The sequence below is a fragment of the Passer domesticus genome, chromosome 1 (genome assembly GCF_036417665.1).
Source record: "Passer domesticus isolate bPasDom1 chromosome 1, bPasDom1.hap1, whole genome shotgun sequence".
Lineage (NCBI taxonomy): Eukaryota > Metazoa > Chordata > Aves > Passeriformes > Passeridae > Passer > Passer domesticus.
In genome coordinates, this window is record NC_087474.1 from 99620626 (window position 1) to 99632895 (window position 12270).

The 12270-nt window shown below is 37.0% G+C and overlaps 1 protein-coding gene across 3 annotated transcripts in view; it reads left to right on the forward strand.

Annotated features, from left to right (window-relative positions):
* The window catches only part of GABBR2 (gamma-aminobutyric acid type B receptor subunit 2), a 457331-nt gene that overhangs the window by 327392 nt on the left and 117669 nt on the right, over nucleotides 1–12270 (forward strand). For all 3 annotated transcript variants that reach the window (XM_064430950.1, XM_064430955.1, XM_064430964.1), the window contains one exon: nucleotides 659–781. In XM_064430950.1, coding sequence (XP_064287020.1) covers nucleotides 659–781 — 123 coding nt within the window. The remainder of the gene's footprint in view (nucleotides 1–658; nucleotides 782–12270) is intronic.

Here is a 12270-nt window from a genome sequence, read left to right on the forward strand (position 1 = left end):
TTTGTTTTTTTATTTTTATCAGCAACTCTTGTTTTTCTTTTTTGAATCTAAACCTGAAGCAGAATTAAAGCATGTTTTATACGAGGTGTGCATTAAAGCCTCCGACCTTTGTAATATAGAAAAAATACATCATTCCTTCCTGCTCCCTGGGTAATAGAGGCAAATATTAAACACATAGACACAAACCTCCAAAATGACTTTTGATAGCTTCTGCGTTTTCCACATCCAAGAAGGTTATGAAAGAGCGAGCACTAAATCTTAGTGAAAACTACCTCAATACCTTCTTCTGAGAGGTTGATGAACATTTTTCCACATTTGCATGCATAAACACAGTAGTGGCTCCCTAGAACATGTCTTTCTCATTGTCCAGGAGTTAATATTAAATCTGGATTTCAATATAAATGTTTGAGAGTCTTCCCAAAGTATTTTTAGAAGTGGGAAAGCACTTCAGATACTTCTAATAACCATGAAATGAACAAAAATAATTTGTCTTGCTTTCATCTTTCTATATTTGTTTTCTTTTTTCATTGTTAAAAACCTTTACTATTAGCAACCTGTGTCTTTCTCTCTGTATAGGAATAAAGCCGTATAGGGTCTATCTGTGGCTCATGGGAATCTCCCTACTTCTTTTTTCTTTTTTTTTTTTTTGTCTCTCCAGATCATTAAAGACCAGAAGCTACTGGGGATAGTTGGAGGGATGCTACTGATTGATCTTTGTATCCTGATTTGCTGGCAGGTTGTGGATCCTTTGAGGAGGACAGTGGAAAAGTATAACATGGAGGTATGTCCTCAAGCCCAAGTAATACTAATGGTTGCCTATCAGTATCTACAGCTATCCATAAGATTAAGCTAAAGGTGCATTAGATAATATGAAAGCAAGTCAAGCTGTGTATTTCGGAGGAGGAAGAGTTCTGGTTTTCAAAGCCAAATAGAAAAGAAACAATTGCAACCAAAAGAAATTGTGTATGTAGTTGCAGGTGCCACATTTCTGTCACTTGTGCGACATTTTATTTGCAAGGGTTGTAAACACAGGAAAGTCCTCTGCTAAGACTCTCTATTAGAGTCTGTTTCAATAAATAATAGATTATCAGAACCCATTAGTGAATTTCAGTAAGAGCTCATTCAAGATAAGTGCAGGAGAGGTCACTGCTTAGACTGCATTCTTTGTGGAGATGGTCAGGAATTATGTTACCTACTGCTATATTTATTTGCAGTAATTTTATGTGCATGCACCCATACTGATTGTTCCTCTTTTAATGGTATTCCCAGAAAGGTCACACGAGCAATTTTGATAGGCAGGAGGTAATAGCTTAATGCCATCTGTATACACTTTCCAACACTCTGGTTGGTTTCTAGAAGTGGAGCTGAAGTAAAGCTTTCTGGACAAACTGACAGCAAGAAGCATGACAGCAACAATTTATGCCTAGGAAAAAAACATCCATCTGTATGTAGATGTGCACTGTTTGAGAGTTTGTTGCCTCCAACATGGAAACTGTTGATATCTGAAAGCTAGATCATGTGAGGACAATCTAGAAGTGTTAGTCTCTTCTCCTGTACTTGGCAATCAGTAAGAAAAAGAACAGTTTTTTTCTCTTCTGATGTTAACATTTGCAAGAAAATATATACCATTTCACTCCACTGTTTTTACTTTGTTCTTACTTTGCAGTGTAGCTCTGGAACTTTATTAGGATAAGATGTTACTTTTTTGGTATAATTTGTAGAGGATACCCAAGAACAATGCCTCTTAAACTGCAAGGGATTTCTTTGAAAAAATAATTTTAGAATCTGAAAAGATTTGTCTCAGTCATTTCCTAGAGTTTGAAAGACTTCCCAGCTGATACATTTGTCACTAAAAAATAGAAAATGTAGCTGAAATTTGTCTGCTGGAGACACTTCTGGTCTATGTGTGTATAGCCTGAAGCCATAGCAGCTTGTTGAGGACCTTGTTTATTTCATTTTGCTCCAGTTGTATTGTAACTGATATTTCAGTTGTCAGTATTGTTAACATTTTCTCCGCTCATTTGAACCCAAACACATTATGACAAATAGTCACAAAATCCAATTAAAATAATTTCACATAGAAGGAATTTTACTTTAGTTTAAACTAAAATCCTGATATGTAGTCTTATTAGATTCACTTGAGTATAATGTCCATAGACAGCAGCAGTAACTGTGAAGTTAAGCCATTAGTACCATATATTTAAAAAAACAATGTTTACTGTAGTTGTAAACGATTGCAATTTCCATCTGAATTTTACAGTGTATATTCTTTGATCGTCTAAAATATAATACTAAAAACTTTGTGGGTTTTTCCACATTTGGGGCTTTCCAGACCATGGGGCTGCACACCACTTGCCTGAACTTTGCATAAGAACTGAAATTCTCCTGGAATTATATAAACCTGTGCAAAGTGACACTCACTGAATTCACACATGACAATGTTTGATATTTTGATCACTCAGCATAGAATTGACTTGAACTTACTGTCAGAGCTTTTAGCTATTACTGTAAATTATGCAGAATATTTTTTAAGCTAATGGATTTGGGGTAGGAAGGAAATAAAAGTATCATGCTAGAAATGTAGTCATTAAACTATTGTATGTGCATAAAATATATCACTATAAAAGCAGTGAGGTGAACTGCAATTTACTTTCCTGAAGCACACCTCTGTGGGTCTCAAAAAATCCTGTGTAAAAGTAAATGACAATTGTCTTCACTGCTATAATTATTATTGTTGTTGTTACGTTATTTTTTTAACTTTTAGGTTGCTAAAGTGTAATGGTGAATTCTTTAGTTGAGTTTGGTTGACTACATATAATCTTTTCTCTGTTTGAAAAATACTTGCCACATAGTAAACACTACTGGTGGCAAGTTTCTGTTTTATTTCAGGAATATTTTCTAGTGGATTTCTTGTCTCACTTGATTCTGTGAAATAATTTTAAAGGGATTATTTCTGTCAGTTAATGCTAGTCCAAGTGATAAAGATTAAACTAAATGTAGGCTCCAAAGTTATGAATGCAATCAGTCATTCTAGCTAATGAACCATTTGAGCTCTGTTTATGAATACTCATCAGCTTCCTGCGTGATCATTCTGCATTTGGCTTCTATTGGGTCACCCTCTGTTAGTTGTGTCTTCATAAGCACGTGAATCAAAGGAACCAAGACAAGAAGCCTAAGACTGGTAATGTCCTGTGCTGTTTGCTATTATTCACAAAATAGTTCATTTTAATGAAGCAACAGCAGTAAATTATCAAGAACTTTTTAAGAGTTCTTAAACCCAGGGCTTTAAAATCCAGGCTCCTTTCCTGGAGTTGTTTGCAAAGTCTAAGCAATCCATACCTTACAATCTGAGGATAGGCAGTCTAAATGTAAAAATACAAAGAGAAGTAAGGCATTTTTAGAGACTCTCTGGCTGTTACAGAAGTCAGAAATGCTATGAAATGTTGGATCTGTCAGTTTTCAGACCAATTTCTGGTACCCTGGCCCTACAGGTATGGTTTCTTTAGGAAAAAAACATCTGTGGCTGCCATAAGACACCATGTTGAAAGTTTTAATGACTGAACCATAAAGCATCCAGTTCCTCCAGTAATCAGCAGGGGAAGTAGTTTATGATATATGGACAACAAAGTTGCTGGATAAAAGAAAAGAGGTTAAAGGCCAAGGCAGGGACAATGTTAAAACTTCCCGAGGTGTACAGTGATCTGCAGAAGAACCATAACAGTGTCCCTATGTACTTTTCCTAAGAGTGCTGTAGGCTTGATTTTCACATAATGCAAAAAGCATTTGATGACACAAAGGGCTTCTAATCTTCAAGCAGCAGTGTAAAAAAAAAAAAAGGGAATTAATCCATGTTACCTCTATTTATCTGTTTCCCTAGTTTCCCTGCCTGTAACGTTGCTCCTTTTGCTAATTTTTCAGACCAGTGGAGAGACCAATCACTTTTTTTCCCCTCACTAATTTCTTCCTAGGCTGAACTAGGAATTTGCTTTTTTCATCATGATTCACCTTTTTTGTCATAATCAAAATGATTATGCTCATATCTGAGCTAGGTCCCTGCCAGACTGTTTCCAGTCATGTGAACGGGAGTGCATCCTTCCTTCACTGTCTCAGTGGCTGGGCTGCCCATGAGGAACTATGGTGCTTCTGTGGATGCTGTTGTAGAAGAGATTTGCAAGGTTCTACCATTGTTTGCTTTTTGACTTGCTTTCTTAAGAAGGCAGTGTTTATGTGCTAGGGTGCTCTGTGTGATTTTTTTCCTACTGCCTAACAAACTTTGCCAGTTTCAGTCAAATATGACAAATTTGAGCAGATACAGCTCCTAAGGACATAGGACCACAACAGACTTGCTGGAAACAGCCAGCTGTGTGGAGGAGAGGTTTTGGTGGTGTCTCCTCTAAGAGAAGGGTCACAGAGTGAGTTTATCCCTTTGTCTAAAACCAGATATTTTAAATTACTTGCTACAGGGGTGCTTCACTCTTAGCTGAAGAGAATCCAGCCACAAGAAAAGAATACTTAGGAAACCAGCTCCCTCTAATTTCAGTTGCTCATCTGTGTTGCAATGAAACCACAGTCTGAAATAACAAAATCCTTTAGAAAGTGTGGTCTGTGCAACAGCCATATCATAATTCAATCATGTACTTAGTACAGTGGAAAGGGTCCATGTGTACACATGCACTCACACTCACCTCTTGCTCACAATTAGTTCAGCTAGTCAGGGCATGGCACTGCTAATGCCAAGGCCAAGTGTTCAGTCCCTCTATTCACTTAAGAGCTGGACTCAGTGATCCTTGTGGGTCCCTTCCAACTCAGAATATTCTGTGATTTTATGGTGTAGTAACTCTTTTACTCTAGAGTTCAGCTTGAAAGCCTCTGACTGTCTTATCTTCTCCCAACACAAATATCTATGAAACAGATTGGATCTCTGTGGCCTTGGAAGGTAGACAGTGATAATGTTTAATAAATAATAACTTGTAGGGGAAATGGACTACCTTTTATAATTCCCAAGATAAAAATATCTTGCATTAGTGTTAGATTCAATGAAAGTAATATCTTGCATACTGGATGCCAATATTTCTTGTAAAATTTAAAATGCTTATCCAGGGCAGCAGCCTTTGTATTCCTTGATGTCTTAGTACCACTTAAGTAGTTATTTCTGTGATGTTTCCTCTTATGCATTCTTATGATAGCATTATCAATATTTAAAAATAAACTTCATTCTGATATCTGGAATACCAGTATTTAAGGTTTCACCCTAATTTGTCCTGGGATGGTAATAAACATAAAATAGAGAAAAAAATCTGAATGAGATGCCATTTTAGAAGGCACAGAAGAGAAAAAGAGATCAATGAGGCATGTCCTATCTGGCTTCTAGCATTGATATAAGTGTAAAATGCAGAAACCCATATGAGGAAACCTTATATAAGGATGTTGTAATAACAAAAATACCAATATGCAGGAATGATTAGTAGGCCATGCCAGTGTGAGAGTAGTGCAGTATGTTAAAGAAAAGTCAATTCATATTACCAAATTAATAATTTCAGTGAGTGAGACAGGATTGCTATGTATTACAAGTGTATAACAATGTCGCCAGACACATATTACTACACAAAAAGCCAGAAGTTCAGATTTGACTGATATGTTGAAGGATTCAAAAACATTGCAAAACCAAAAAAAATGTGCTGCTCAAACTAACTCATTTATAATTTAACAGATTAGAGAACCCACGGACAGAGACTTAACCCTTGATTTCATTCTGAATAGCACATAGAATCCATTCCAAAGTCTTGATATCTGAAAGAGTTTTCCATAGCTACAAATTGTTCTTAGTTTTGATAGCTTTGAAAAAACAACAAACACAAAAGGTCTGTAGAGTGGTACTCACCTTCAGAAAGCAGAAGAACATTGAATGAAGGAAGTGTCTTAAAGAGAGGCTAAAGAGTAAACTGTAGAGAGTGAAATCTTCACAGGTGGTTTAGAGAGTATTAAGAACCTTTATGTGAGACACAGAGTAAATTCATACCACTCATCAAGTAAGACTTGAAAAAGAAAAGACTCAGCATGACAAAACAGCAGGAAGACATCCTTCAAAAAAAATAAAATTATATCCAAACGGGGAAAGTACACAGGATCATAATGTCTGGTAAGTTAAATGTAACAGAAAATAAAGCAGTCTAAAAAAGCATATTACAATGAATGAAAAAAGAATAATAAATCTTTCTGTAAATACCGGTAGCAGCAAGTTTGCCACAGAATCTTGGGAATAATATTTAAGCAGAATAGAAGATCATTACTTGCAGAAAATAAGGCTATGTGGAATGATTAAATGATTGCTTTGCTGCTTTGTTCAACAAAATTCTTAGTGGAAGGATTTGTGGAGATTGCTGTGCTAGAACCCTTTTGATGAACTCACTGAGGAGTGACTGGAGTTGCTGGTAGGAATAGGGAGACTTATCAGAAATAAATCAATGGAAAAAGATTCTATTCTCCCAGGTTTTCTATAGCAATTCAAAAGAATAATTGTCAAACTACTGACAGCAGTATGTAATCACTAGCTCAGAACTGCTTTGTTATCTGAGCAAAATGTTGCAAATATCTCACCATGTTTTCAAGACAGAGTAGAAGCCTTAAATTTGTAAGTTAATGTAGTAGGTCAACTTATAAAAATTATCATTAGGAGTGGGATTAGAAATTGATAAGTTACATTGAGGGGTAGTCAACATCATGCTTGTGAAGGAACAAGTCATAAAAACTTAGTGAAGTCCTTTGAGGAAGCCAGCAGACATGAATAGAAGCTGACACAGCCAGCTAGGTCTCAGAAAGGACTCATCAATTGCTTTCATCAAAGGCTCTCACAGAAAGGAATAGACACAGAATAAGAGAGAAGCCCTCAAATGGGTATGAAGTTCTTTAGAATAAGGAAACAGAACTAAGAAATAAATAAAAGTTCATTTTCTAGTAAGGAGGCATGTAGCCAGTAGAGTCCTTCAGGACAAGTCCCAGTCTTTGTGCTGGTACCTGTATTGTTCACTGGAAGAGGTTATATCAAGTTATTTCAGAAAATATAAATGAAGGCTGACTGTGAAGAATTTGGGACAGACGTTGCAAAGCTTAAAGTGAAATTCTTTCCTTATTGCAGCTGCAACAGTAAAAATAAATGTTGTCTTGTTTGTGAGGTAAACTCTTTCTGAAAGAGAGGAAGGTGGAATTATAGATTTAAGTTCAGCTAGAGGAAACCCATAAATAGATTAAATAAATTGAGTACATCTTACATCTTTCTGAAAAAGACAGAAAAGCCTGGCTTAAAACAATTATAACTGCCTAAAGTTTTCACTTAAATAACTAACCCATAACAAAATCACATTAGCTGGCTTGACACAGCTCTCTGAGCACCCAGATATGTTGAGTATATCCTCAATAAATGGATGTAAGTACAAGAGGACTGGAGAAATTAATATTGTTCCTGGGTATTTGATAGTCTTTTCTGTGAGACTGCTCTAAGAACCTGAAGAAATTAATAGTACTGAGCTGTCACTTGGGCTGTACATGAATTTAACTATATATAGATATACAATTCCAGAAGTTACAATAGTAATTCAAGGTCAATGGTAAGTGAGAGTTGTGCAAAAAATAACTGAGATGGGATGTAAAGAATAATCAGGAAGGAGTGCATATATTATATGTGAATGTCCAAGGTGTACATGGTGCTATACCCTGATGGACTAGTTAACTAAGAGCTGTGGTCATCAAGTATAAAACATTTCCTTAGGAAAGATTTTGTCTTTCAAAATTGTTTTGTCCCTACATTTTTCTTTTATGAAAGTTACGTGAAAATTTTAATTTAGCTGCACAGATGTAGATATTTTTCTTTAATATCCATTTTCATTAACAACACTGCTGCTGAAGAGACTGGAAAATACTTTGATCCAAAATTATACACAGAGGAGTGTGGGGTGGGCTGGGGTGGGGGGAGTTAGTATTCACATGGTAACATGGGAGTAACATAGGTATGGAATTGGTGAATGTGTCTGGTTCAAATTCATGCACTCAAGCAGATTTTTGTGAATTCTTTGACGTTTTGAAAAAATCGGATCACGTTATTTTCTCTTCTGCATATGTATATATGCATAAACAGATGTGTATATGGGGTTTTGTTTACATTGTGCTGTTCAGTCAGCTAACAGCCAGATTAGAGGGAACTTTGTTAAACGTGTGATGTGAAATGAAGAATTTAATTGGCTGAAGCAGTTTCTGCGGGTGTTCAGCCTAATGCAGGTCAGAGCTTGTTAGTCAATTTGTTCTCTGTATATCCTTATGCCCATCTGTTTCCTCTACTATTTTTTAAATAAATTTAATTTCTTTCTTTCCAATTTGAAATATGACAGACTGTGGGAGTCAAATGTCTCCTGAATTCTGTAGCCTGGTTTCAATCCCTGCCATTGTAGCTCTCAGCAGGTGGCCTGCCAGGAGTATCTGAAACCAAGAGCTCTTACTTGCATCTGCTGGGACACTCCTGTGGCTGGCAGATGCTCCAGAGAGAAGGAAACTGAATGGCCATTAAAGTCATCTGTAAACCTTCTACCGGCCCAAGGATCTAGCACAGGTCCAAAGAAAGAGTACATACTAAAGAGTAAAAGCTGGTTTACTTCTTTCTTTCATTTGACATCAGTTTCCAAGGAAACAGAACAAAACGTGAGAGCTGGGATCCAGCAGCTGAGATTGACTCAGCTGGTGGCTAGTCCTGCTTCTGTTCCCATGGAAACATGTATCAAATTGGCAAAAATAAGAAAATAGGGCAGGGTCAGTTCTAAAATGGCAGGATGAATGGCTGCTGCTTAACAACAGCTACTTAACAAGATGAGGCTTGCTGGTACTTATTCCTCTTCAATAAACAATTCCAATTTTAGTTCTGCCTCCCAAAAAAAAATAGTACTTATAATATTCCCACTTTAGGAATGTAGGAACCACGATCATTGACCAGACTTGTAACTCCTCTTGTCCAGCACCTCATTAAAAATAATGACTGGCCCAAATACTTTCAGAAGTGGGTGCCAGAAACGTGCAGTGCACATCTGAAAGTTCATCTGTCACGTTTGAAAATTTCAGCTGTGATTCATAATGAGTAGTAACTTGAAATGAGCAGTTGTGTATAACTCATAGTTCTTATACTCTCACTAATTGAACACTTTTATGTTTTTCTCATAAATGTCAGAGGGTTTTGACTCTTGCAAACTTTGCACAGATCAGAGTAATTGCTAGCTAGACACGGTGTGAAGAACTTCCTTTCTCAGTTTTGGAAATGTTGCTTTTCAGTCTCATTGAACATACATTATTTTTCTTTTAGGGAAAAAGAAGAGAACTGAATTTTCCACATTTCCTTTGGAAGCACCAATCATTACTATGCATCTGTGTGTTTACAACCTTATTTTCCTCTTTTCTCTTTGGTAGATAGTCCCAATGTTATTAAGCTCTTTTTCATGTGACGTGGAAATTCTAAAGCATCCTTTTTAGTTAGGATGACTAATATTGCATATTTTAGAATATCTGTGTAATGTGTTTTATCTATTATTCATCCTCTTCCATATATTTAGTGTATTATTTTTCACTGTTGCACACCATTGAACAAAATCTTGGACTTCACAGTCAAAGCGATTCCCAGAACATTTCCATGAGCTAATTATGACTCTGAGAAAACGTATAAGTAGTTCTACTGTTTTTACAGTAGCATTACAGCTACTGAAATCAAATTCCACTTGTCATCATATGGCCCACTCAGCTACACTCCTCACATTTTTAGACCCAATTAACCTCAGTGTTTTTGTCTGGGTATTTTCATGGCTGTGCTATTGGGCAAAACTCATTTTAGTATGGAATTACGGTTCTTTCAGAACCATACATATGATTCTGTATATCTTACAGAGTGGAAGTATTATTCTGGAATATGGAAGTAGGAGAGTGGAGGGGTTTTGCTATATAATTATTGTTACTTGGGCTACTGTTATGTAGTCACATTTCTGGCCTGTCACTGCTACTTTCCAGTAGCTACTCCAGTTCTGAGGGTTCTGCTACCAGATGTACCCAACAGGACCCATCCTTTCAACTGCTTTTGGAAATACAGACTATTGTTCCCCCTTTGGGATTTTAAGGCACAATCCCTAGTCCTCAGTGAATTAGTCTGTTGGAGGAAAGGATATCAGATGTCAGATATCCAACCCCAACGAGTCAGTACAGACACACGGACCCAAGCAGTCATTGACCACCTATGATAGCAGCACTGCTGAGGTGCTGCGTGAGACAACCAGTGAATGATTCACCACCTAACCATCATTAAAAGCAGCAGACACATCATCTGTCAGGGATACCTGTCTGCTTCACACAGAAGCCACTGTGACAGTTTTGTTGATTCATTGAGGAGGTTCAGTATATGATAGACACAGTGGCACTTCTTCACTTTAAACTTCAAATACATAGGATACAACCATTCAGATTTATTTCTCTGAAAACTGAAGCCAGTGCCAAACTGAACCCTGATTTTATGCTCCTTCATAAGACTACATTGTTGGTATAGGACAACGCTGATATTTTGGCACTTAGGAGCTGCCCACCAAATAGAAACATAGCTGGCTTTAGGATACTTCAGCATTTGTTAAGCACTACCACATTAGCAAGGTCATAGAAGGTCTTTTCGTCACATACTTACCTTCTTCTTTCAAAGATAAGTCTCTATGAGATCTCTGGACATACTTTTACTTAAACTTCATATTGAGTGTCAAGATTTACAAGCTTTGTAAGCCAGACATTAATTTTTTGGGTTTTTGTTGTGTTTGTTTTTTTTTTCTTCTCAGTGATTTGAGTTGTTAATATCAGAAGTAAAAAAAGGCAAGAAAACTCTTTTCTCCATCAGACACCAAAACCTGATGAGGAAAAAGGAACTGATTAATCTTCCTCGTTGCATATTTTCCTGGGTACTCAATGTTCAACCCTTTCTAGCATTGTAACACCTCTCTTGTTTTCTGGAAGAAACCAGCACTGTATAAGACAGACTTTAATGCTTATGCCCAAAACCAGATGCTGATATGGATAAAACTAACCATAACAAATTACTCCACAAATATGCTAAGGCTGCAGTAGAGACCAATAAAATCTTTCCACCAGACATCTCTGAAAATAGAGAACTCTCCATTAAAATAGCTATTTAGAATAGAAAATTATCTAATGTAATTAGTACTTCTTTGGGGGAAAAATACTCTCTTCTTCCTTCAAATGTTTAAATAGGCTGATACTGAAATATACAATCTAGATATCCCAGTGCTTCTTTAAAACTATTCTTTCAATCCTAAGCAACTTTTTGGAGAAGGCAAGCCTCAAGCTTGTATTATAGGCAGTTATAGGTAGTATCATTTGCCTAGAATGTCCTGAGTTCTGGCCCGCAAATTGTACTGGAAAGGTTTAAGGGCAGTGATTGTAAATTTGGAAAAGCAAGCCACAAGTAACCTGCCACAAGATCTTTATGCAGTGCTTGACTATGAAGTAATGCTCTCTCACTCAAAAGGATCACCTTGGCTTTGCACTAAAACCACTTCAGTGCTGCTCAAATTTAATGGGATCTGATGTACTTTTCCTTCAAGGTGAAGTGCCAGGTGGAGCACTTCTGTTTGTAAGCACACCCAGGGAGACAGGGAGAGCTGGCTGGACAGCCAGGGCACACACACACACAGGCAATAAGCAGATGGCAGAGTGCTGCAGACTTCACCCAGACTTCGTGCTGGTGGACAGAGGGCCTGAGGAAAAGCTTCCTTGAATAAAGCCATCCTCTTTATGGCTATGCAGTACAGGTGATTTTGCTTCTGTGTTTGGTTCTGCTGGATTCCTCATTGTTTGCTCTCTGACAGAGCAGCAGCTGTAAGCAGTGGAACTGTATTTGTGCCCAAACCTTGAAGACTCAGGTCTTCCCTAGCAAAGCAATGCAGTCATATTTTGATAACTGTTTTTTTTTAAAGTGCTAGTACCAACACAGGACGTTTTCTGCAAGTGCCTTGGGCCATTCTCTGCTGGAGTTTCCCACATGGTAGTAAATCAAACCCTTCATATGATTACTTTTTAGGTATGTAAAATTATTTTGCTTTAGAGGGTAAATTTTTTTCTTCTCTGATAAGCATGTTCTAAAATTAAAATGTATATTTCATATGCAATTGAGAAAAAAACTTTTTTCTGGCTCTGGCAAACACTAGCATGGACTTTTCTATAAAAATTGCAAATTTTCACAAATCTCAG